General features: G+C 58.9%; 1 protein-coding gene across 1 annotated transcript; it reads left to right on the top strand.

Annotated features, from left to right (window-relative positions):
* Positions 1–2,423: 2,423 nt before the first annotated feature.
* On the top strand, positions 2,424–23,300 carry LOC119108207 (ras association domain-containing protein 9). Its single transcript, XM_037231789.1, has 4 exons — positions 2,424–2,470; positions 22,005–22,811; positions 22,911–23,070; positions 23,233–23,300. The coding sequence occupies exons 2-4, from the start codon at positions 22,005–22,007 to the stop codon at positions 23,298–23,300; spliced, it is 1,035 nt and encodes a 344-aa protein (XP_037087684.1). The 5' UTR covers positions 2,424–2,470.
* The last annotated feature ends 2,756 nt before the right edge of the window (positions 23,301–26,056 follow it).

Raw genomic sequence — 26,056 nt, 5'->3', positions numbered from 1 at the left:
CCGTCACGCACGTTCCGCCGGCGTGATTAGCTTCCGTCCCGCGGTGGCGTCACGGGCCGCGGCTGACAGGCCCGTGACGCGTGGCGCGCCGGGCGGCGGCGATCGTGCCGGTGCGCGCGGCGTGCGAAAACGCGCCACGCTCGGCTGCCGGGCGCGGTGCTCCACCGGGCGGCCGGGCGGCACCGTGGCGGGCAGTCGGCGGCCGCGGCACAGCTGGGTACAGTGCTACCTGCTACCGCTGCACCTGCTGCTGAGGGATGTGCTGCTGACCAGCGGAAAATGGCATCGCTGTCAAGCAGCTGAGAACAGCGGTGTTAATCAACGGATAACAACGTTTCGTTGTCCATTTCTCATCGCTTTTGTCAGTACATAATGGCGTCATTGCAAACCAACAGACTCGTATATAACTGTTAGCCAACTGACGGCTATGCTCCTATCAACCGGCTGATAATGCCTTTAATGCTAGCCATGGGTATGCTGGAGCATCCGGGACGTTATCGGCTTTTGTTGATAACGTCTGCATGTTGGGTCCAAGTGAGTTGTTGTTGTGCCAAAGAATGCCCGTGACAGTTAACAGTAGCAATAGGCGTTGATTGGGAAGATACGTTGCTAATGTTTCATAAACAGAAGCTTAGAAGATGCAAAGACTCCTGGGGATCTGGACGGAGAAGAGGCAGACCATGCGCCTCGCGTCTTTTCCTCTGAGGAGAGGCTGCTGACCCCGACCGCAGGCTGACGCCAAAACCAGGCAGGGAGGATGTCGCCTGGAGCGTCCAGGGACGCCTCCTCCGCGGGCTCGCCCCCGGCGGCCTCCTCCGGGCAGGGCCGGCCTCTGCCGACGGCGGCTGCGGCGCAAACGAGCCGACGGCAGCGCCGCGCCACCCACGCGGCGGCTAACGGGAACGGCGCACGCGGCGCGAGCGGCCCGGGGGCACGGCCGGCCGATGATGAGAGGACGCGTGACCGCCGCGTGCAGGCGACGGGGAGACCCGGCGACGGCGCCGCCAGATGAGGGAGCGGGACGGGGGAGTCGTGACGACGGAGAATGGGGAGATGAGGTGCTTGGCATGGCGAAACACGGCGCTGGGATGAGAAGACGAGGTCATGGAATCGCGAGATATGTTGCTGAGAAGGGGAGGTGAGGTGCTTCAGATGGGGAGACGCGACGCTGGGATAGGAAAACATGGTACTAAGGATATGGACACGTGCAGTGGAGGATGGGATGGCACCGCACTGAATGTTCGCGGTGGACGTGCGGAGGCGTAGTGCTGGGGAATCTGTGCGCACGCCACTGAGCACGTGGGCTGGGGAGGCTAGGACCAGGGAACCTGGAGACAGCACAGGGCGTGTGCAAACAAAAACAGGGAGCGTGAAGTCGCCCGTTTACGCCGAAACACAGCGTCACAGTCACGTCACGGACTCGGCCAGAGCGCCTCGGGTGTACGGAGACTGCAGCATGGCACACAACTCTAGCCGGCAGCCTGCAGTCCGCACAGGAAGCGAGCCCCGCTTCGGGTTAAGATGTTGAGGGATGGCACAGTCTGTGACTCCCTAATTCTTGCGGTGGCCGAAGGGATGAATATGTGCAATGCGACTACCTGACCTGCCCAGGATTTGGCAAATCGCAAGTTCCCCACACTGAGAGCCTATCAGCGTCTGGCGGGCGGATCACCGGCAAGACATGTAGTAATACAAAGGTCAAATACACAACCCGGCAGAAAAGATATTCTTTTTCCCAATCTTACACGCAACATGGTATAGACTGAAGCGCAGTATCTCAGAGAGACATGTTCTCCCGACTGAATGTTCTGCGTCGTAACAGCCACTACTCCACTGGTTGGAACAAGGACGGCGCAAATTTTACCAAGACTTCACAGTTCCACTAGTCAGCATTAAGAATCAAGTCGGAGCCAATCCAAGAAGCGCTCCAAACTCACGCGCACTCGCGCTTCCGGGCTCATGGGGCCGGACGACACAATCTCGCCGCAAATGGCCTGAAGAGGGCGGCTGAGGTCGGCGGCGGCGCCACCGACCCCGCGTCTCGAGCCCGCTCATTAGGAGCGCCTGCGCAGGATGCGTCCTCTCCCGGCGGCTTCGTCCAATTACTCGGTGCAGCCTGCCGCTGGTAGCGTTTTATACGCCATCACTCGGCCGCACACTGCAGCGGGTGGGCTGCGCTTCCGCCGGCGCGGGGGCACGCCTGCTTAAACCGGCCAGCCGCGCTCGGCCGCGGTGGCACGCGTGGACGAGCGGCAGTCGGGCTGGCGCGGCGCCGGCGTGCGGGCGTGAGCGGGGCGCCCCGGCGTGTGGTGGCCGGCCGCGGTACGGAGAGCGCGTGCACTCGAGTGACCACTGAGAGGACTGCCGATGGTAATGGCGATGAGCTGCTGGCAGCGACTCGCGAGGGGCCCGTTGAACGAGCATCCCGTTTAGAGGAAAGTCGTGGTTGTGAACGCGGGCAACGTATCAGGCAAGTGGCGTGAAGTCCTCCATCTGAGTGTGGGTCCCGCTGTCTTTGTATGTTTGTGTGCGGCTTGTCAGAAACTGCCTTTAATAAGTTTGGCCTGCGCGTATGTGTGACGTTGTGAATGACGCCTTTGCTTAAGTGCAGAATGTGTCCTGTAACCCTATCTGTTCCCCCTTTGAACAGCTTAGCACGTGTTCACCTGCATTTGAAAACTGCCAAGGGGTCTTAGACACGAACTTTACTATTACCTCTTGTAAAAGCAATGTCCTGTTAAGCATTTTATTCATAATTTTATCAGTTCTGTACGTTCATAATTATCGCTCCGATTCGCGCAGCTCTGCTGAAGCTGCTCGCAGTGGCGTGTACGACATGTGTAAGCATGATGCGCGATGGCACTCACCCTTCTAACAAACTTGGATGTGGTCGGAAAGCGGGTGATGTGAACATGCTTAGTGTCAGAACTGGCCGCAGCACGTGATCCTGGTCACAAGGTCCACCTGCTAAGGGCGGTATGGATATGAATGCGATTACGAAACAGCAACGAAGATTACCTCAGTCTTAGGGCATGGGCTGTAAAGAGAAGGGAGCAAATTATAGAGCTCCATCAGTAAGTGTGATCAAAAACACGGACAGATGCAAGGTCATGCGTACAATCTGTTCTCATTGACCTAGAATGGACGGGATATAACCCATTCACGTAGAGTGGTAGCTTGGTATGATCAAGCTTATCAATACCATCTTCTGCTCATATGCGTAAACAACGGACCACAGTTGCCAGGGGATTTTTCCAGCGCAGCTACACTTTTTGAGCCTTTGGCCTCGCTTTCAGTCTTTCTCAAATGATAATCAAACTCAATCGCTTGAAGACGCATTTAATTCAACCCAAAACTACCGTGTGCATACCAAACTGTACTGATCTGATGCTCTAGAACACGATCACCGAAAATGGCTTAGATTTCACCTTCACGCACTTTCGAACAATCTGATTCGACATCCCATTAGAGGCACCACCAAGTGCCTTGTTTTCGTTTTACGCTTTTTAAATTCGAAGACCCATTAAGGCTTCGATCGCACCAATTCGGTGGGAACCGGCCGCTCACAGCACGGCTGAGTGGTCCAAATTAAGTGTACAATTGTCGCTCGTTACCCGGCTGTTAAGTGCGGCTATCTGTGTGGATATCGAGTCGATACAGCCTGTGCCTATTGTCCGAAGCGCAAAGCGCAGAGGTAGCGCAGACACCTACCGTTGTCACCACCTGTCAGCTGCGCACAGCTCTGTGACTGCTACTGGCTACCCCCGTCATCACGTGCCACGTCGGCTTGAGCCATTACATTGATCCGACAAGGCCGCGTGAGGACGCGACCGCTAATCCCGGACGTCCCTGCTGCCGGCGGCGGCCTGCAAGGCTGCTCCCGAAGCCGGGCGCGGGGCGGCCGCGAGGTGGTCGTCCCCGGGGTAAACAACAGGTGCTGATGTGTGTCAGGGGGTCGGCCGCCTGTCGCCGGCCCCTCGGCGCGCGGCCTTGGAGTGGACTCGCGGGATACACTCGTCCTCCATCTGGCACGTGATAATGAGCGGCGGCAGCTGCAGTCTCGCCTGCCGGATTACGTGTGCGATGGAGGATAATCGGGCCGGGGGTGATGCGACCAGCGGCTGAAAGGCGCTGACTGGAATTGCTTTCTGAGAAGGTGTATTTGGGTCAGCGTAGGTGTCCTTCGGGGCGTTTGGAAGCACGTATAAGTGTGAAGTGGATCAACCCGGTTTTTAAGAATTTCCAGGGAGGATTTACGTGTATTGCGAAATGCTCAGACCATCCGCAGTCACCACCCAGCTTATTCCACAGCAATGGCGACCATCGCATCAGCGGACCTGCAAATTGTGCGGGCACCAGCTTGGACCCGTTCCACCACGGTCTTTGACGGCCAGATTTTCGGGGCCTTCCAGTACCGAAGCCTGGCCGGCTATGTGATTTGGACCGCGGTCCGTTAGCCGTGCGTGTTGTGGTGTCGGCATGCCTGGCGCGTGGGAATGCGGCGAACCGGTGTGCCGAGGCGCCCCACGGGACAGCGCTCAGAGCTGCAGACTGTTCCGCGTCGAGAGCAAACTGGCCGGCTGACATGTGCTGCGCATGTATCGACTGCACCACCGCTTGCCGACGAATGCCCGTGCGTGCTGAACGCGCATGTTCAGCCAAATCGCGAAACAGATTTATGCGCCTGTACACCGCGTTCGAAGCCGTCAGGCAGGCAGACGGACGTGCGATGCAAATATGCGACGGCACGCATCGCCAGGAAACGGTGCATTCGGTCGCCGTGGCTGTGCGTGCAGTCTTTGCCGAGCCGCCGGCGCTGCTGGTGATAGAAGCACGTAATGGCTATTTCACTTCATTACACTATCTTATCGGCGTCTGTCAGCTACATAGTGCTCGGCCGGAATACAGTCGGAGCCAAGCCCGTCGGCCGCACCGGCATCCCTCGATCTATTCCTCCATGAAGGCCAATTAGGCCGGCTTCTCCAATCAGTAGTCGTAGCGGCAGCCGGTGTAGTGAGGGGGCAGCGTTTTGGCGGCGCGCGTGCCGAACTGCATAGCTCCCGTGTCGGGTTCCCTGTTTGCCCGCTCCGTCTCCCGTCGAAGGCTACGGAGGCGGAACTAGTCACCGGATGCCGCCATGCGCCAGCGCACGTCGCCGTCACGGAATGCCCCCAGCCTTCGGCCGGCTCCCCGCCGTCGGTCAGTCATCTCTGGCGCCGTCGTAAACGAGTCCGGGTGGGAAGCGAGCGCTCCTGCCCTTTGTCCTGACGACTGCGGCTGCCGGGCTCACGTGGGGGGGGGGGGGGAGGCTCCTACAGTGTCAGTAAATCTGGCGTGACGGGCTACTGAGTGGTTCTCAAAAAACTCGGCGGTGACTGGGAAGAGGTGAGAAATGGGGTCTTGCCACCTCGAAGTACTCGCAATGAGGCCCCTCCTTGGCTGCTAGCGTCACCTCCGCGACGATGCCTCAATCGCAGAACTGGAGAAAGCAACGTCTTACAAAGCGACCCTTTGGGATCGCAGTAAGTCCAACCAATCCCACTATTTATGCCAGTAGACTGGTGCTAAGCAGCTTTGACAAAGCACTAAATCCAGCCCGTCACAGGGCGCATTCCCCGCTCAGGCTTACATGCCGCGATGGCAAGGCCTTACCCCCAGACTCGAGGCGCATGCAAAATCACGAGATAAACATGTTAAAGACCCTTGTGCAATAAGCTAAACAGCAGCCAAGCACGTCTTGTTCCGTGAAAATCTGTTGTACACTAGCCACCGGCCTAATTCTCAATTCATAAACAGCCATCTTAAATTTTAGAAGCTAGATTTTACGGCGCTCATCCGTATAACGCGAAGCGTCTCCGATCATGTGTTAAGCTCATCCCTAAGGAAACCAAGGCACGGAGCAGTGCATATGGCACAAAAATTACGCAGGGTGTGCCCATCATCCTGACCGGCGCCGTGCCCTGCACCCCACTCGGCGCAGATGAACAGCCTGCTTTAACCGCCCAGCGTCTAACCGTCATGACTCACACACACGATGCACGACTCGTCCGTACAGTTCCCCGGGTCGCGGGGTGAGGGGGAGGAGCAGCAGCGGTGAGAGGTCGCCCGCGACACCGCTCCAACGGCTGCTCGGGGTGAGTTAGCGCCGCGCGCAGCGTGCCCGGCTCCCCCCCCCCCCTCCCCCTCATCGGCCCCGGCTCGCTGCAGGTCAAGGCTCCGGTGCGACCAGGCGTGCCGCCCTTCAAGAGCCAGCGGGCCGCGGAGAACAGCCGGCGTCCGTCGAGGTCCGCCGTTAAACTCCCACCCGTGGGAAGGCTAGAGGAGGCGCGAAAGGCGGCGGGACCTTCATCAGCTGCCATTCATTGGGATCTGTAGATGCAAGGCCGCAGCTGCAGAAGCGTTTGCAATTACTGCCTCATGGATATGTAGAGGATACTCAGTCTCGCAACGTAGGTGAGCAACTGGTTTCAAAGTCCACAGCCTGTCTGCACCCGGACCCATTCGGGGACGCCGTGCAGTGCTGCCGATTCTGATCTCCCAAAGACAATGCGCTGTCAGAAATCGGCCACATCCGTGACACCCGCCGTGAAAAATCGGCCACATCCGTGACACCCGCCGTGAAAAATCACGGTCTCGCCGCCGGGGCGGTCGGGCTCTCACGGAGCCGGTGCGAACTTGGGACCGATCTGGGCGACCGGCGGGGGCCGCGCCAGGCGACAGGACCACACTGGAAATGGGCCGGACCCATCAGCCCGGCCGCGTGCCGGCCGCGATGGCCACTCGAGAGGCGGCCACTTCGATCCGTATCGGCGGAATGTGTCGCGCGCGCGCCGCGACTGTCGTCGCCGCGCGACGTGCGCCCGTCACGCGCCGCCGCCCGCTCCCACCGCGGCCGACGTGACGCGCGAGGCGACCTCGCGCACGGCGTGACGCGTGAGCGGGGAGCGCTCCCGCCGCCTCGGCCGGCTTCACGCCGGCTCGCGGGACTGCGTAACGAGGCTTGACGGACGTGGCGCGTCGCGCCACTTGCGCCGGTTTTTAACGACCGAGGAGCGCCGACTCAAGAGCAGGAACATTTCCATGAACGGTGCGAGGTAACTAATTACAACCGCCGTTTTAGCTACTTGTATATGGCTGGTTTTTTCATCAACTTGCAGCACAGCGTCGGCGCCTGTGAGATGCAATGCTTCGATAGTTTGCACCTGTTTATTTCCCGCGTGGCTCACGCTGGCGACCTTGAAATCGGATTACATGCGACCCGATCGGATTACACGCGACCCGACGGGCGTAATGTGTGTTCAAGCCCATCTGAGTTGTTTGCCTCCTCGCCAACGGACAACCTTTCATTTAGCATTTTTAGCCAGCCAGGACGTATCGAGGATTCTGGTGCCAAGACAGCCACCGCACGCTTCTCGCTACATAACCTTTCTATTCCATCAATGCTGATGCTCCTGCTCAGTGCGGCTGGATTACGTGCCCGTCATGCTCCACTGGACTCCACCAGCCCACAGCCGCTGGCATGGTTGTTGGCATGGACATGGGAGATGGAATCAGGCAGTTTGATCGATGGCCCCTTTCATCGTCTCCAACTCTGGGAGCGCTGCAATATATTCGTGCAATGTTACCACACGCACGCGGCGTTGTGCGTGGTTTCCCAGAACCGTGCAGCTCAATCTGCTCTTTGTACCGCTGTGCCGGTGCACACGGTGCGTTGCAGTCTTATCGTGACTGGTCAGATGCTGTCTTAACAGTTGGGAGGCCGGAAATTCCAAAGCGGCGGCGCGCTGTAGACAATGGTGACACCGGTGTGTGTCTCTGTAACCGCAGATGTGTGGGTGGCTCCTGTGGCCTGGAGGTCGTTTTACGATGCTGCGTGCTGCTATTTCCTGTGGCTGCGCACATAGACGACGTCAAGCAGTTTTGTTTTGTCAGCAGTTTTTTATCATTAACCGCGCGTGGGTCGACCTTTTGTCAGCGTGAGTTTATTAGCGGCATCCCAGCAAGGCTGTCGTTGCTTGGCGCGTGTAAATGTTTGCATAGCTCCTGGTTGTTTGTCTAGAAAGCAATCGGGATGTATCATTGTGACCCTTTGTAGAGACAAGGTAAATACCCTGCATCCTGAGCGGCGCCCACCTAATGAATACATTATCACCGTTCCGTACCGTCTGCCCAGCCTTCTGCGTTCCCCGGCTCACTCAGGCGCCATCAAAGCGACAAATGGAGCCCTTCCCGCACGGAAATGACGCGGCACATCTGAACAGCACTCGCGGTGGCCGATCCGAGCGGCGACGAGGAGTGGCGCTGCGGAGACATTTGTCACCGCCGCCGGCGACTTTCTGTCCGTGAAAAGCAGCACCTGGCGCGTCTGGAGCGCCAGCGGACGTAAACAACGCGGTGAAAACGTCTGTCATGCGTCCGCGATCGCTCGATTCCACGGGCTCTGCGATCGCAGGCAGGGCTCTCTTGGCCACGCGATCACGCGAGACCTGGGCTCTGTGTTGGGACGTTCTCGCAGATCCCCGGGGTTCTGCGATATCGTGCTCTCGCGGATCCCCAGGGTTCTGCGAGAGCACGGGCCCCCGGCTCCCTGGCTATGCGACCCCTCAGACGGCTCTCCGGGCTCGGTAGTCACACGATTCCTTGGAGTCTGGGCGCACGAGCCTTCGGCTTAGCGATCACATCAATGCTCGGGCTTTACGATGGAGGTGGAGTTGGTCTCGCCGGACCGACTGGAGCCCGTGGTCAGAAGCATTCCCGACCGCCCACGCGCTCGCTCCGCGGTGTTGCCTCTCACAATATTGGCCTCAAGTGTTCGACAAGTCACCGACGAGAGACTTGGGTCCATCGTCATTGGTGACGAGTTCACCTGGAGCAGGCCACTGGTCCCGCGGGCCGGAACTGAATCGAGACCCGTGACGAGCAGAAAAGCAGCGAGGCTCGTAGTAGAAGACTATGCTGAGTCTGCGAAACGATGGTATTTTTGTGCCCTGTGGCGACTGAGCGTTCCAGCTCGATTTTCACCTTGGAGGTGCAGCAGAACATTCACGTTAGGTTATCTGAAAGAACCCATAGCGCAGGCTGGCAGCTTCATTCATACTTGGTCCTCTGCTAATGTTTCGTTTTTTGGACATTTTACATCACGATTGATCTGCGATAACAGTAAGTGGCCCGGTCAGTCCCGTGCCCCGGCACCGTACGCAATGCTGAGTGTTCCCGCCGGGTGTGCCTCCGACGATAGGCTCTTGAGCTTTCCCCGAGCACAGATTAATTCAGTGGGGATCCGCCTCGACTCTGCACGAACACATGAAGCTGCTCAATCGTTGGAATAGAGCGAGATTAAGCTTGAACCAAGCGACAGAAGACCTCATGTCAAATGTAAAGGGAGACGACGATTGATGGGATTCGAACAAGGATGAGAGGTTTATCGGCTCGTGTCGTCTGACCGTCCGTGCCATCTGACCGTCCCTGCCATCTGACCGTCCGTGCCATCTGACCGTCCGTGCCATCCGACCGTCCGTGCCATCTGACTACTCATGCTGAGGAACCGTCCGTGTCTTCTGACCGTCCATACCATCCAACCGTCCGTGATGGAGGGCCGTTCTGCCGTCCCACGCCGGCGCAGGCCGTGCATCGCGCACATTTTTACTTTTTGCCCTTGGAACTTTATGGGCACCTGCCCCCTGACCCGGGACAGGTAACATTTAACCCGGTCGCCATTACCGGCTTACGGTATCTGCGCGCGGCGGCGAGGCCGTGACTGTACGCGGCGCGCGCCACCATTCGTCCGGTGCGTTGCTATTGTCTCGGCAGGCCGGCGAGCACTCTCCGTTTCGTCGTGATATCATAATTTAGTGGGTCGTGTCGATACGCCGCCCGTGATCATGCGCGCTGACGCTCGTCCCGGTCATCGCCGCGACGGCTTTCTCGGCGCCGAGGTGCACAACACACACCGGATGAAATTGCACGAGGGAAATCGGCGACCCTTGCGGTAACTTAAGTGCTGTGGGTGTTCGTGCACGGACATGGGGTGCCACAAAATTCTGCGCGTGCTGTTGGCGCTTCGCGCCCGTTTTTTGGCGTTCGGGGAGGGAAGGGGGGGGGGGGGGTGCTCGTTAACAGCGAGCGTCCGCCAACAAACACAGCATATCTCACGCAGTCGTCGCATGCCGCTCTGGTGCTGGAATGCACTTCTGAGGAACAATGCACACTTGAATAAATTGAATGTTCACCTTGAGGTTCAGGTTCATCGTCACTGTGAGTACATTTGCATGCAGATGGCTGACTTTCCGTTTCGAATGGTTCAGCTGCGAACAGCTGCCGCTCTGGGCCAGACTGTTTTTAACCTGCATATGTTACGCTAGCATTAGTTTTCACGTGCCCAGGGGTACACATTCAGTGATTCTTGAGGTGCAAAGCTGTAGGCGGGACGGATTCGACTGCCTAGACATCGCCGCGAGTTGGTTGAAAGAATCCTTCAGCCGTTTTGGGATCTTGCCGGGCCTTACAACCATTCATGGTTTCTCACTTGGCGACCGACCTATACAAATGCATTGACCCTTAACAAACGTTAGGCATTAGGCTAGAATAGGCGTGCAATACAGCTTGGAGTGTGATTCTCCGCTGAAAATTATTTTTCTCTGATTATTTCAGAGTTCACAGAGCGAAATACATGTGCTTCGGTGACACGCGTCAAAGAATGACGGGTGTACCTTTCCCTTATATCTCGTTGCTTAGGAATCGGCGAATTCTGAAAATGAAAGAAATGCCGTGTTGAAATCGCACACTATAGTATCTGCCATACTTAGTGACTAATTCACATTAACTTCCCTCTAATGTTCTGAAAGAGTGGTAAATATTCCGTTTAATTACCGAAGTAAATGTAAAAACGTTGCGTCATTGATGTCACCAGTCCGACGAACGTACGTATGTACGTGCTTGGCAGTTCCCCCTCTTTCACAACACGAGGTCAGGCGCCGGACAGTGCATGCGCACTGACGTGTAGGACTGCAAGCGGCTCATTGAATTCCAGCCTAATGATTCATGCCTGTGGTCTTCTTTAGAACTAGCCCATATTTGCGATCCTGAGTGTAGATTTGCATGCACAATTGCAGGTGGCAACGCTGGCTGATATCACAGCGCAGTTTTTTTTACTTGCACACATTCCTTTAAATGTGGTATAAATTAGAAAGAATTATTTAAGGAAAGCACTTCTCTTGCATGTGTCAATCTTTGCTCCTTTTTTATTCCTGAGGTCATGCTTGTAACGAAGGTATACCAAGTACCGGCAATGACTTATGCTTTGTTGATGGCTCTGATGCCCCATTTCTGGTCTGCCGATGTGTGAAGGTACCTCTGCTTTCAGCCATCGTCTGGACTAGGGTGAATTCTGCAGCACAATATCCGCAGTTAAGTGTTTTGAAGAAAGCGTGGTTCAACTTCCGAGTAGGCTCCCAAGATCGACTTATAAGCTCCGGAAAGTGCAGCTTTGCTGCAAAACAGGTGCATCTAGATTAAGCCCCAGCCTTTCTCGCATAATCCGTTTGCCGCATGCAACGGCCACTGTTCTCCGCCAGTCTGACCGGCCTCTCGCAAGCACCCGACAGCGAGCACCCGAACACTGGAGCACCCGACAGCGAGTGCCCGAGTGCGCAACACAGCGCCTCTTCCAGCGCCCGCTCGCCGGCCTCCGCGGGCTCGGGCCCACGCGGCGTCGGATCCGGGGGAGGAAACCGGCCGCGAGCTCGCAGCGACCGCAGCGGAGTCCACTCGCACAGTTCCGCCGCATGGTACGGCCAACGGGCGCGGCGGACGGAAATTTGAATCGCACCCGTCGGTTAGATCATTTCAATGTAACGCTTTTTCGCAGCACGACTCGGCGCTTAACGATGGCCACCAGTGGGGATGTTCCAACAACATGAGCGCAACGTCCTGGGGTGATGAAACAAATATGTAAAGTGGTGGTTTGCGGGTCATTTATCACCAGCCGTGGACGTGGAATTTAGCACTGGACGCGAGCAAATCAGAACGAATAACTAGAGCAGGGACGGAGGGAACTAAGGTCACGGCGCTCAGCTAGAATTCAGCCATCGCGCAGGACGATTAAGTGATTATGTTGGTTCTTGATGTATGCAATGTATTTGAAGCATTGGGGCAGCGTCAGCCTGTGGCCACATGTATTTCCTTTTAATATTCACTTTGTGCTGTTTACCTCGTCCTCACAAGTTCCTGCATGTCCTATAAGGGCACCCACAGCCCAGCTCTACGCTCGTCCTAACCTCTGCTGCCGAGTCATCCGTCTCCATAAGGCCGGTGAATCAAGCCTGGGTCTCCTATAGACCCTCTTTGCTTGAAGCCCCTCCCTTCCCCCACACTTCGACGTCGCCTCCCGCCACCCATCCTCCCCGCGCATCGAGGTCTGCATGGCGCATACCACCCCCTGCCCCCCCCCCCCCCCCCGTTGCACGACGGATGATCGGGTCCGAGCCGTTTTTGCCGCGGCTCGCGTAATTAATGGCATAATCTGCAGCCGGCAAAAAGGTGGGGCGCCGCGCCGGCCTCGGACGTCGTGACGCTCCGGCCGGCCCGCTTATTTAGAGGCTCCGTTCGCGTGATACCATTACGCGTCGACCGTTGGCCGGCGCCGCGCGGCCGCCCGGCCCGGGTCACAGGTCAGCCCATTATATAATGCGTTTTTAATCCGTGCCGTTGCGTGGGAACGTTGGTGATCGGTTTTTGTCACGGACGACGCGCGCGCGCCGTCTGCGGAGGGTCTGCCGTCTGCGGAGGGTCTGCAGTCTGCGGAGGGTCTGTCGGCCGAGGAGCGTCTGTCCAGTGGAATGGGTGTTATGCTTGCGCCGGTTCCCTGTGGGTGGACAGTCTACTGTTTTGAGAAGGCTTCTAACGTCCGCGAGATTGGTTTACGTCTGGGGTCTGCCGCACTGATCACTTTATGGAACGCACTCTGGTCAAGAGATGTGTGTAGCGATTTTCGCCAACTTGCCGATTCCTTGTAGGAAAATTCACGGCAGTTTTGCAAAACGCCTTCTTAAAAAAGGACAGTTGATATTTCTTTAAGGGAGTGTTCCACATTTGTATGGGGTTTTGAACTGAACTACCCGTCTTGAGGATCATTCGGCATAGTTCACAGCCCTGCCTTTTTAAGGTCTGAACCCATCTAGTTTATGAGCTACACGCACGCGAAGATGTGCAGATTATTTCGTGCAGGCTATTTCAAGGTCACTCAAGCATTCATGACACTATATCATTCCAATGTCGTCATGCAGATCATGTCATTGAATTGTTTTCCACTTGAAATTTTACCAATAGTTATCAGTAAGCTTGTTCCAACAAATCTGATGTTTGCTTCAATATCTTCGGTTGTGAAACATTCACTTTAACTGTGTTAATGGCTCATTTGGTAGTAAATTATTTGAGCGATATAATGTGTGTGAAAGTACTCTCATTGCCTTATTTTCACGATACTTATCGTTCTACCAGACAACACGTTCCCTTTGATGCCTGGCAGGAGCAGGCAGGAAAATAGGAGGGGACATGCCAACGTTTCAGCGGTACTGCGCAGTTGTGTCATAACCAGTGCTGGCGTCAAAGCAATAGTGTCATGACCAGTGCTGGCGTCAAAGCAGTAGTATCGTGACCAGTGCTGGCGTCAAAGCAGTAGTGTCATGACCAGTGCTGGCGTCAAAGCAGTAGTGTCATGGCCAGTACGGGTGTCAAATCGTTGTCGGGAATGCTCACCCATGGTCAGGGGGGCTGTGATGTAGAGGGATGATAGGGACCTGTTGTGCAGAGGGGTGGGTGTGGGGGGTCTGTCATGCGGGGGATCCGCTCTCTGGGTGGCTCTGCGCTGCGATCCGCCGCAGCCTCAGGCCTAAGGGGCTGCACTTTGGCCTGAGCACGCCCACAGAAGGGTGCCACCTGCAGACCCCTGCCTGCCGTCTGGGCTCCTCCCGCTACCTGGAAGTTTGTCTGGGGCCGCGGTGTCGACACGTTTCTTGCCTGAACGCTGGCTGCCTGCAGCCCCATCTCACTGCGACCTCTGGAGTCGCGTCGCCCTGGTCGGTGACAGGAGGGGGGGGGGGGGGGCGTCCTGGATGTCCGCTGGCCGCACGTCGACGACTTATGCAGCCCTCCTTCCTGAGTTTGCCAGCCAGCCGTGTCCGGCGGTGAAGCAAGGCTTCGAAAAATAAGCAGGCACAAAGCCTGCTAAGTGGCGCAAGACGGAAGGGGTCACTAACCAACTGTCGGCCACCCCCATGAATGTAAAATGAGTCACCATCGGGGACAAAAACGTGTAAACCTTCTTATTTGTCCCCCTTCCCCCTCCTCCAAATCCATCCACTGTGCTGCTGCGCTGTGCTTCCTTAAGCTTTTGGAGGTGAGTGTTGGCGCACCCTGTCGGCTGGCGTCGACGGCATGGTGACATCTCCTCCGCCGACCAGCGCGCACCTCTCTCAGCTCGGGTCAGGCGGCGCGCCGCGAACGCCTCGGACACAGTAGACCCCGGACACCTGCCGTGTGCGGCGAGGTGCGATGGCGTGATAGGGGAGCGAGCGGTCCGGCGCCGGCCGAGCGTGGTGCCGGCCCTTTGTCCGTGTCCGCGGATTCCGGCCACCTCCGCGGCCGAACCCTGCCCGCCGCCCGCCCGCTCCCCGCCGGCGCCCCGCCCACCCAGACGGAGGGGCGCGTAGGGTCCCGCTCCGTGCCGGCTGCACCGGCCGGGTCCGTTCCGAGGCTGGGCCCGGGCACTTCCGGCCGTCCCCTCGCGGGCCGTCCGCGGCGTCTCGTCGCCGTTCGGACGCTGGCCGTGCCTTCCAACTCCGCGAGCTTCTACGCGCAGATGTTCTCAGCATGCGGGACGCGCACGGAAGCGGTCGCTCCATCTGTGTCGCCAGCGGTGGTACATTTCACACGGCGCGGTGTCGCTTTCCTTTCGGGAGCATCTTCGGCGGAGGGCGGCGCGCCGGGGGGCGCTGCGTGGGAGACGGCCCGCCACCTGGCCGGGTCACCGGGAGGTCACCGGCGCCGCCCTCGGTAACGGCGCTCGCACGCTGCCCTGCCCGGCGAGCGGTGCAGCGCCGCGTTTCCCAGCGGTTCGGCCCGCAGAGACAGCTGTAGCTCGCGGAAACAATGCAGGCGTCTGGACCTGCTCCTGATCGTCAGAAACGGATGGTTATTGATTAGGGGCTGTTGAAATGGGAATCATCAGTCATTCTGTTCCATTCGACCCGGTTTCGCGCGACTGGATGTGAAAGACACAACTCAGAAACCGAACCGGACGGGGAACTTGCTCACGGTGAACTCCAACCGGCCCTTTGACGCTCAGATCGTGAGAATTTGATTCAATGCGGGTGGTGAAGCCCGTCACAAATGTGGAAGTTCTATTCATTGCGCACCCACCTGCCGTTGTGAACGGCCAGCGTGCCGTGATTGGCAAACTCGTCACTGCAGGTCCGACAAAGACGAGCGGAACTTCCTCACGTCCGGTTGCACCTACCCATCCGCAGCCCGCCCCACGCTTCAACCAGACAGCATCCTCCCGCCACACCCTCTGAGAAAACGAACGGGAGCAGGCCAGAGACGCGCCGGAGAGAGAGCGCACACGCCGGCCGCCGCCCCTGTTTACGCGCGGAGAAAAGCCACCGCGCCGCCTGCTGCGGATGTATGACTTCCAGGCCGATCGGCGCGCGGGCTCGAAACTATGCGCGTGCCAGCCGCGGTCAGGTGCGATCCATCTCTGACCCGGCCGCTGGCGGAGCCACTCTCAGCCGGGGCGGCCCAGCGCCAATTATCGGCCGCCGGGGCGGCACGCCGCTCGGCTTTTAGGTCACCATTTGGATCACGATCGGCCGGAGGTTCGGTGTGCCGCTCGGCTGTCCTGTACTCCAGGATCGGCCGGAGGTTCGGTGTGTCTCTCGGCTGTCCTGTGCTCTGGGACCGGCCGGAGGATCCACTCGGCTGTCCTGTTCTCCGGGGTCGGCTCAGGGGGCCTGGTGTGCCGCTCGGCTGTCCTGTGCTCCGGGGTCGGCCCAGGGGACATTGCGTGCCGCTCGGCTGTCCTGTACTTCGGAGTCGGCCGGAGGTTCGGTGTGCCGCTCGGCTGTCCTGTACTCCGGCGTCGGCCCAGGGGGCGTGGCGTGCCGCTCGGCTGTTCTGTACTTCGGAGTCGGCTCAGGAGGAGAGCGCCGCGCCGCTGTCTGAGCCGGTGTTTGGCTCGCTGTGGCACGGGCCGGCGATGCAGCACGTTGCACCATAATCTGCAGATCATGCTCAGCCGTACTACGCCGCTCAACTAGTAAATTGGTGCAGATTCTCGACGGTTGGGTGGAGGGCAGCAGCTCGAGTCCTCGCTCGTGTACGGCCGGCAGGGTGAACAACTAGTAAATCGGTGGAGATTCTCGACGGTTGGGCGGAGGGCAGTAACTCATGTCCTTGCTCGTATACGGCCGACGGGGTGAACAAATTTTAAACTTTTGTGGTCGATCATCTTTCGCATTCGAAATCAAAGCCGGAAATGTCTGCTTATTGCGTTCAGTGGCTTGCTTCAGGATCATCGGTGCATGTAACGTCGATCCACCCCAGAGCTGTATGGTTGCTAGCGCTAGCCGCTCCTGTTGGGGTGCGGCAGCCCAGGCTCGGCCGGTTCGGTGCCGACCGGCGGGCGACCGTCCCGCAGAGACGTGGACCGTCTCCCAGCGGTGTCCGGCCGGTGGCGTGCTCCGCCGGTGCTCCGCCGGTGCTCCAGTGCGGGGGCCGGACAGCCTGACTCGTGACAGCGCGCCCAGCGGGACGCCGGCAGCGGCCGACCCGGCGCACCTCCGCCCAGCGAGGGAGCTGGAGCGGGCCGGCTCGGCGGCCAGCGCCCGCGCCGCTCTCAGCTCGGCCACGGCTCAGGACGGAGCCGAGCGAAGTCGAGCGGAGCCGAGCGGAGCCGAGCGGAGCCGAGCGGAGCCGAGCGGAGCCGAGCGGACGGCGCGGAGCCGAGCGGAGCCGAGCGGACGGCGCGGAGCCGAGCAGACGGTGCGGAGCCGTGCTCAGACCGACCGTCAGAGCACCAACTTGCGGAGCAACGGCGGCCGCTGACGCCCGGCGGCCGCAGGCATCTCGCAGCTGCCGCGACCGCCGACCAAAAACGGCGCAGCTAACGCTCGCCGGCCGCCGCGGGCTGCCCGCGCCGCCGCGCTGACAGCGAGTTTGTTTTTCGGCCGGGCGGCCGCCGGCTGCCGTGTTTTTCGCCGACCGCAGGCCGGCAGCCGGTAGCCTCGTCGCGTCGGTCGCTCTCTCCTCCACTCCCGTCACTCTCGCTTCACGGGCGCTCTGCTGTCGGCCGCGGTGCAGCCGGCGCTGAGATTGGCTGCACGCGATGTACGGTTCGAACGCGGAACGAACAGACGCGGCGGCTGCCATAATCATTTCCCTCCCGTTCAGCGATAATGTTTTAATATTATGGCGGCGTCGGCATTAGAGCTATTTAATGTCCAGCAGAGGGAAGAATTTCATTTTCTGGCGCCTATAATTCACAGGTCTCCTCCCCAGGAGTGCGCCGGGTGAAAATAAAAGTTGGCCGGGCAAGGGTAAGGGCTAGCAAAAAAACGAGGGTGGAATGCACCGTGATGGGGGTGAATCTGCGCTCATTACAGCTTGACTGATCCTGGAGACCGCGTGCTATGGCTTACCAAGAACTGTGGCTAGAACAGCGTGGTAAAACAAACAGGCTCTCATAAATAGTAAATGGTCTCGCTGTATCGGAGATGAAAAGTTAGCCATATTTTGGCGCGCGCCGGCCTTAGCCTTCAGATGAAATCAGTAGTTTAAAGGCTGTGCGAGGCCAGAATTTTTCGAGCGTTGTGATGAGCCGCCATGATACGAAACTGTTCGGTCCAAACTGGTGTTCGGCTTAGTCGCTCGGCTACCGTCGACCTTAACTGTGACATCTTTGTCGGCGTCGGTATCCCCGGGCGCCTGGAAGCACGACTCCCAATTTCACATGCGTCTTCTCTTGTCATCCAGATGTCATGACATAGCGCAATCACCTCCGGCAGTTCTCCAGTGGCGTGTGGTGATTGTGTAGTACATGCATGCATGCCAGTGTGCACAATGATCACGCTACGTTCGATCCAAGCACGAGACAGCTCTAACTAGCCCGTCTTAGTTGGGCGTGTGTCGTCCGCGTCCATCGGGAGATGAGGGTGGCGCCAGCTGAACACAGTCCGGAGGGGAACCTCTTACGGAGGCCAGCGAACCAGGCAGCGGCTGGTGCAAGCTGTTGTTAAGCTTTGTAATCGCCCTGCCGCATGGCGGTTACACTGAGCCTAGTTCAAGACTCCCCAGACCGGGATAGTGCTGAGGTTTTTAGTCGTGAAGCCGAGGTCGTCGGGTAAACGGCCGCAGCGGGAAATGTGGCCATCGCCGAGAGAGCTGTCCTCGGGTGCGTGCTCTCTATCCGTGGCACGCGCTAGTCAGCGCAGGTGCCGCCCGTATCGCACGTGACACACCCTGCCACACACCCCACCATCATCACGTCATCATCGACGTCATTATCGTGATTATCATCGTCATTGCCGTTCCGCGCGCCTCCAGAGACGTCCCTTCGTCCTGGTAGGCGCTGCACGGCTGCGCGGGCCCGAATCCCCATCCATTACCATCACCATCGCCATCAACATCACCCTCCGTCGCTCCCTTCTCCACCGCCGCCACGGTCGTGCCGCGCTCACAGCCGTTCGCCGGCGCCGGCACTAACCCCGGGTCAGCCCCGGCGCGGCGCAGCCCGCCCCGGCCGCGTCAGACGAGACTGCACTCATAAACACGTAGTTGCCGCGTGAGTTATTGGGCGCGGCGCTCGCGTTGAGCGGCCGCGGGCGGCGGCTGGCGGCTGCTTCGGTGCCGGCAGAGCCCGCCGCCCTCATGCAGGCACGCAAATGTGCCTCTACAGTCGGACCGCTCGTCTTTGAGGAGGCCGCCGCGGAGGTGCCGGTGGGCCCGCGAGTGTGGGGGAGGACTCAGGGCCCCGGCAGCGGTGTGACGGGGACTTCAAAGCCGTGAGATATGTGCGGATGGGTCGGCGTTATCATGCGCGTTGTGCGTGTGGTGTGGCGCGTGGATAATGCTTGTATTCTCCACGTACGCGCATGCGGTTTGACGTGTGCGCATGCGCGGGAGTCCACGCGCGTATCCAAAAACTCACTAGAAGCTCGTCAGGGAGGCATGTATCCACGAACTCTGCTGTCATAATAACGGGACCGGCTGCTTACGCGATGTACATTGTGTTCTTGTGCCGAGTCCATTTGTCGGAGCTTAGACATTTTACAGCGTCTGTAAGTTAGCTCAAAATGAAGTATGCAACTGGTGAGCCATATCTGTGAAGTTCTGCAAGGCAGCGAGCGCGTCTCGAGAGCCGGGCGTCCGATCCGCCAGCACCTTGCATGTCCGGAAAATATGTACTGCAACTTTATATGTGTGTGTGTGTGATACCCTTTTGCATTTCTTTTGCTTTGCTTATTTAATCTTTATTTTAACTTAAGATGTATATATATATATATATATATATATATATATATATATATATATGATAATCTCATCTCCGATAGATAGGTGGCTGCTGCATTGGACCACACGCTGCCGAATCGTTTGTTCCTTCAATGTAACCAACCGCTTTTGTCAAGTCGGCCAGGTTTTGCAATGACGCGTTTGGTCTCTTGCTGTGGGTGTCATTTTGCCTTGAGCGGTTCCCGTGGGAACGGGATGTAAGTTTGCACTGCAACAAGAGCTTGTGCTCCTTATCCCAATTTGGCGTGAGACTGCTAGCCGGCCTTGTCCTCGACCCCACCAACGTAAGAGCGCGGCTCTCACAGAGCACGCCGCAATCGCAATCACCGCGCCACAATCGCGATCTCGGCCGATTATGACCAAATATTCAGCGCCCGTTTTAGTATACCGCTAATGAGTGGCCGTGACAGGTGTCCCCGCCCTCCGTCGTCCAAGGTCTCCCCGAGCCGGCGGCGGCGGGCGGCCGACGACAAACGCGCTCAGATGGCGCCCCAGGGCACAGGCCGCGACCGCCGTCGCCGCAATTACCGCCGGCGTGGGCCCGCCCTGCCCGCCGCGCCGCCGAGAGGCGCGCTGGCCGGCGATCACGTGAGCAGCGCTCTCACGGCAGCGGCCGCCAACCGGGGCGGGGACGTGTGTCAGCACGGGGTCGGCCGGCGTCTGGGCACGGCCGGCTCGCGGCGGGAGGGCCGGCTCGCCGTGGCGTGCCGGTCCGCGTGTCCGTCGGTGTTTGGTCCCGGTGGCAGCTGAGGGCCGGAGTGCGCCGTTAGATGACAGTTGATTAGCGGGCTCTGTGGGCGGGGCCGGACCGTCATGGGCCGCTGGCGGCTCGGGATTCAGGCGGCGGTCTCCAGGGCTCGGGGCGCGGCGGGCAGCGCGGCGGGCCTACGCGGCCGGGCGAGACTGCAGTCTGGGCCGTAGCGGCGATCTGGAGCCTCCCAGAAGCGCACAAAACACATTGGTCCATGGTGCGGGTCAGGCTTGGTAGGTTGTTTTGTGTGAATCCTGGTGACATGCTGGTGCAAGGCTCGGTGGATGAAGATCTTCGAAGAAGTTATGCAGGCAAAGTCGCCGTGGTAAGAAACGTTGGAGAGAAGGCCTGGAGCTTTCTAGGAGCGTTTGCCGGGTTATTGCCATATTTTCCGCACAGCATTCTGCAGACACATGCAGAACTGTGAAACAGGCTCGTACCATTATCCAATAACCTGAATGCAGTGACTCTATTGGAATTCATCGACTCGTTGCAAAATCTAATCGACTCGCTTTCACACGTTGACGACTTAACATACAATGTAGCCTGTGCAAGCAAGACTTCGTCTCTGACGCTGGGATTATAGCTAATGAAATCCCCTGTCTCGACCGGCGTTGCGTAACCCCAATAAGCTGCAGCGCGCGTCCAAGGCTGGCCTTATCCAGCGAACTGTGATTACATCGGTGTGATAAGCCGCCGCTATCAACGCCATTCAATCACTCCTTTCACACAGCGCGTCTATGAAATCATTCACCGCTTTACGGCGCTTTTCGTCAGTGTTGCACAATCCCGGCCGTACATCGGAGATGTGTACCGTTTGGGTGTAAATTTGGGCAGCGCCTGCCGCGTGTCGGCGGGCCTCTCTGGCCATCCCTGCCATCGTCCGCCCACAACACCACCTACGTGACGTTTAAGTGGAAGTTGTTGCCACCGGCAGCGGGCTGTTGGCTAGGTTTTACCCGGACAATCTTTTATTACATTTGTGTTCCATGAAATTTTTGAAGGTTTGCAGGCAGAACCTATGCCTAGAGCACTGATATAGCCGGCGTCGGTCAATGAGCTGAAAATCCTAGCCGACTGGCCGCTGCACAAGCGTCCCTGCTCGTTTATGCCGCGCCCGCTGCTGGGCCGCTGCCCAGATCTGCATCGGAGTCGCGGCGCGCCCCGGGCTTGCACGTGCAGCCAGGTGTCAATGCGGCGCCGGTGCGCCCGGGGCGCCTGCGCTATTGAGATGCCTCCGGAGCGCGGGCGCCTCTGATCGTATCGACACCGGTAGCCGGGCGTGGGCGGGGCGACGCCCTCCGGCGACACGCGGCCCGGCCGGCGCCGCCGCGCGCTGGCCCGAGCTGCCGTGGCTGGCGGAGCTCGGGCTCCGGCTCGAGCTCAAGCTTGGTGCGAGGAGCAGCGGTGGTGCGTTGGAAGTCTGCCCTCATCGTGCTGTTTGAGGCGATGCGTTGCGAATGTTGGGCGATTGGATCCGGGCGTTAAGCCAGGTGTCGGCGGCTGGCCGTGATCAGGCTGGCAGTCTGATTTGCCTGTTTATCTGAAGGCCGACCGACGCTCTCCACGAGGTGACTGTTTTCGTGAGCGTTGATCCACAATGAAAGGACCACCCGGGAACAAAGCGCTCGCAACTCCGCCCGTTCCGTTCAAGGTAGCCCGCAACTGACCGCGCCTTCGTCCATTGCAGATGACGATGACCTGCGAGATCCCGGTGTGGGTGAACGGCGTGGAGAAGTGGGTGACGGGCGTGGGCCGGCGCACCACCTGCGCCGACCTGGTGCGCGCCCTGCTCACCACCGAGCTCAGCGCCGAGCCGCCCTCCGAGGCCGAGCTGCGCGCGCACGGCCTGGTCGAGCGCTGGCGCCAGGTGGAGCGGCCACTGGACGCCGGCGCGCGCATCCAGAAGGTGTGGCGCACCTGGGGTCAGGACACGGCCGACGTGCGCTTCACGCTCAAGCGGCTCAGCCCGCTGACGCCGAAGGAGGTGAAGACGCCGCGGCGGCGGCACTCGCGCCACCGCTGGCGCAGCTCCAGCAGCCTGGAGGCGGTGCACCCCCGCAAGCTGGCGCCGAAGGCCGACGCCGAGGGTGCGGCGCGCCCCGACGTGGTCGAGCGGCTCATGCAGACGATCCTGGTGCAGGGCGAGACGATCGCGGCACAGCTGCGCCGGCTGCACGAGCGCGAGGACCTGATCGGCTACTACGAGCACAAGATGCACCGCATGAGGGAGGACCGGCTCGGCTCCGACTACCTGCTCCGCACGTACCTCCGCGACGGCGAGCCGGCCGAGGCGGAGAAGGCGAGTCACGACAGCGGTGTGGGCGCCGAGCTGGGCGCCGACGCCGGCGACGCGCCGCGTGACGTCAGCGAGGAGGAGGCCGTCTCCGACCTGCGCCAAACGCTGCAATACCTCGAGCGCATCGTGGAGCTCAACGGACGCATCGCCGAGCGTGAGGAGGCGGCGCTGCGGCTGGGCCAGCGCGCGCGCCGCGCCGCCGCCGAGCCCGACGACGGCGACGCGTCGCAGACGGTGCTCGAGCTCGAGATCTCGCGCGCCGAGCTGCAGCGGCTCATGGCCGTCTGCGCGCGCCAGACGGCCGAGATCGAACAGAACGAACGCTCACTTATCGAGTGCGAGCGCGCGCTCGAGGACAAGCGCCGCTTCGTGCGCTACCTCGAGTACGAGCTGGATGAGGCGGACGCGGACGAGCAACGGCTGTTGGCGGACGAACAGCGGATGCTAGAGGACGAGCGCCGGCTGCTGGCGGACGAACAGCGGCTGCTGGTGACGCAGCGGCCGGCGCGACACGAGCCCCCCGCCGGTTACGTTAACCCCGTGTACACGTGCGCACCGCCGCCGCACGCGGCCGGCAAGGAGACGACGGCCGCCGACGGCGACTCGAACTCCGACACAGGCCTCAGCTCGTTACACAGCAGCAGCGACGAGGCGGCGGCCGGCTACGTGCTGGACACGCTCGTGTAGTGGCGCCTGCTTCGCGCGTCCGCCGTCAGGGGCGCTGCGCGCGGTGGCTCTCGGCCTCTGGTGCCGATCGCGGGCTCCGTGTGTTCGTAGAGAACAAGTCATGCGCGTGACAGTACTCCGTGGCCGAAGCTGGGCTATTTGTAGCAATACCGGTGACCCTGGATGTGTTTGTGGGGTGGTTAGTTCGGAGCATCGCCGTTTGTGTAATTCGTTACAAACTGCCGTTTTCGCCAGCGATGTTGACGACTAGAGTTTGTCCTTTGTGATGTGAGGCATCTGCGTCGTTTGATATGGCGCACTTAAGTGATACAGACGACATGGATTCAATCAAGTGCAACAATTAGACGGCAAGAATATGATATAGATTGCAAGGAGTGTTTTGTTTTCCTTTTCGAACAATTCATGTTTGTCCTCGTGCAAATCACTCCTTTGCAATTCCACAAAATCCAATAATTGGATACAACATTCTTTCATTTTGTCCGCCACTTCTTGACAAGCTTTGCAATTGCACTCCATTTTCGTAATGAATTGTATTTTGAGGACCTTTCATTGCAGATTCGATTCGATGTAGGAGCTATTTTGTGTAAATATCGTCAGATCTGGTGCACGATTTCAATCAAAACAAACTACATGGTGTAGTGTGTTCCTTATACTAGTCTGTGCAGGAATCGACAACTATGACTATGCCCCCCTTTGTTCCACTGTACTTTGAATGCATGGAGGACTTTTGCAATAAGCGTAATTCTGATAGGCGTGCATGCGTGTCCGTTCCCATGGATGTGTTATGTGTCGGTGAATAATTGAGCTGGTCGTGTTTTCATTTGCCTACCAATACACCTCAGCGAATGTGCAACATTGACGTATGTGTTTGGAGGATGCATTTATTTGATGCCCGCGATATAACCTCCAAATGGGCCGACATTTGTCTGAAAGACAACAAATGGATAAAGCGAGGTAACCTTAAATGTCATCTTAACTGCGGTATGCTGGCGGGGCAGCTTGGCAGGACTTCCTGTCACCTTTGTCATTGCTGTCATGGTCCGAACATTTCCTTAAGTTGGGATGCGTTGTTACTGAGGGGCCTCTGCAATACGCTTAGTCTTACTTTGTTCTTTTTGTTTTGCTTGCAGAAAAGCCAACCAATGGCGCTGTTTTCTGGCGCATTCGCGCAATACCTTTAAATCCCAGCATCCACCGAACCCGCACGGTCTCCCCTGAAAGGATTTGTGCAGCCCAGTCGTAGGCAGGGGCTCGGTGCCTGTGCCTGCCGGCAAGGTTGAACGTCCTTGCGTCGCGCAAGCTGTGGCTGTGACCCGATCTGCAAAAGGTCAAAGCACCGTCCCAAATCTAACTCTCCCCTCACCGAAAGCAGTTAGCTCCGCAAACCATCCCGGAGCTCCCCCGCGGAATGCTCGTCTGGTAAAAACGACAACGCGGAGAACTGGATGAGGGCGAAAGAACGGCCAGCTCGCCGCGTGCCAACCACGGATATGTTTCAAAGTTTCAAACCACCCGCTGCCGACCGACGGTGGCGAGTTTATGACGCGGCGCTGTCGTGCTGGAGAGAATGCTTCAGGCTACATGGTTTGCGCCCTTCCGGCCGGCCACGCAGCGCCAGGTCGGTGGCCGCGCCGAGTGTGACATGTCCTTGAACCTGGTTTAAACGGGCACCCCTGTGATGTCAAGGGCACTCATGGCACAGCTCGACACAGTTCCAGTCTCTGACAACTGTTACGTAGTAACCTGCGTGGTGTAGCCGCTAGGAAGCTGTCTCGAACAATTTAACGCGTGGCTACTGATATCCGTGAGGCCGATGGAGCGGTGGAAGTTTCAGTGGCATACGTTGTGCTATCGCATAACGTAGACAATACCTTGTGACCCGCCTACGGCCTACACGTAACAAAATTTGCCAAGTGCATCCAGCGAACAGACTCACCAGACCAGACCAAGGTGTCCAGCATCGTGCGTGTGCTTGTCATCGACTGGCCAATGACAAGCGACATAGGAGCGGCCGTGGAGTGGACAGCGCCCTGCACTTCACAGGATGTGGTGCGCCGCAGCACAGCCTGTGCGGGAGGCGATGTGTCCGCCCTCCACTCACGGCGTGCCGTTGGAGGAGGGCCCTTCAGCCCGGGGTGGTGGTGAGGCGGCGCACACCGCGTGCCAGCCTGTCCGCACCAACAGCGGCCCAAGCGAACGCCGCAAGGACGGGCAGCGGCCGCCGGGGACGCCCGAAGGGAAGATGAGGCGCGAAAGACGGTCAAAGAGTGTGGCGTGAGACAGAGCCGACCCTGGTCACGACAGACGAGGAGAGCATTGTGTGATGGAGAGAGCACTGCGTGATAGGGAGAGCACTGTGTGGTGGAGAGAGCACAGTGCGGTGGAGCGAGCATTACGTGGTGGGGAGAGTACTGTGTGGTGGTGAGAGTACTGTGTGGTGGAGAGAGCACAGCGCGTTGGAGAGAGCATTGCGTGGTGGGGAGAGTGCTGTGTGGTGGGGAGAGTACTGCGTGGTGGGGAGAGTGCTGTGTGGTGAGGAGAGTACTGTGTGGTGGGGAGAGTACTGTGCGGTGGGGCGAGTATTGCGTGGTGGGAAGAGCACTGTGTGGTGGGGAGACCACTACGTGGTGGGGAGAGTACTGTTTGGTGGGTAGAGCACTATGTGGTGGGGAGAACACTGTGTGGTGGGGAGAGCACTGTGTGGTGGGGAGAGCACTGTGCGGTGGGGAGAGTATTGCGTGATGGAGAGAGCAGTA

This window comes from Pollicipes pollicipes, unplaced genomic scaffold (genome assembly GCF_011947565.3).
Source record: "Pollicipes pollicipes isolate AB1234 unplaced genomic scaffold, Ppol_2.1 Scaffold_6686;HRSCAF=7923_pilon_pilon_pilon, whole genome shotgun sequence".
Lineage (NCBI taxonomy): Eukaryota > Metazoa > Arthropoda > Thecostraca > Pollicipedomorpha > Pollicipedidae > Pollicipes > Pollicipes pollicipes.
The sequence above is the reverse complement of the archived record's forward strand: the minus strand, read 5'-3'. Positions and strand labels throughout refer to the sequence as shown.

Excerpts from the sequence above, each read along its gene's own strand:
- LOC119108207 (XM_037231789.1), top strand. The coding sequence starts at position 22,005 with ATGACGATGACCTGCGAGATCCCGGTGTGGGTGAACGGCGTGGAGAAG. Across the intron at positions 22,812-22,910 it reads GCCAGCGCGCGCGCCGCGCC|ACGGCCGAGATCGAACAGAA; the intron begins GCCGCCGAGCCC and ends TGCGCGCGCCAG. Across the intron at positions 23,071-23,232 it reads GCGGATGCTAGAGGACGAGC|GCCTCAGCTCGTTACACAGC; the intron begins GCCGGCTGCTGG and ends ACTCCGACACAG.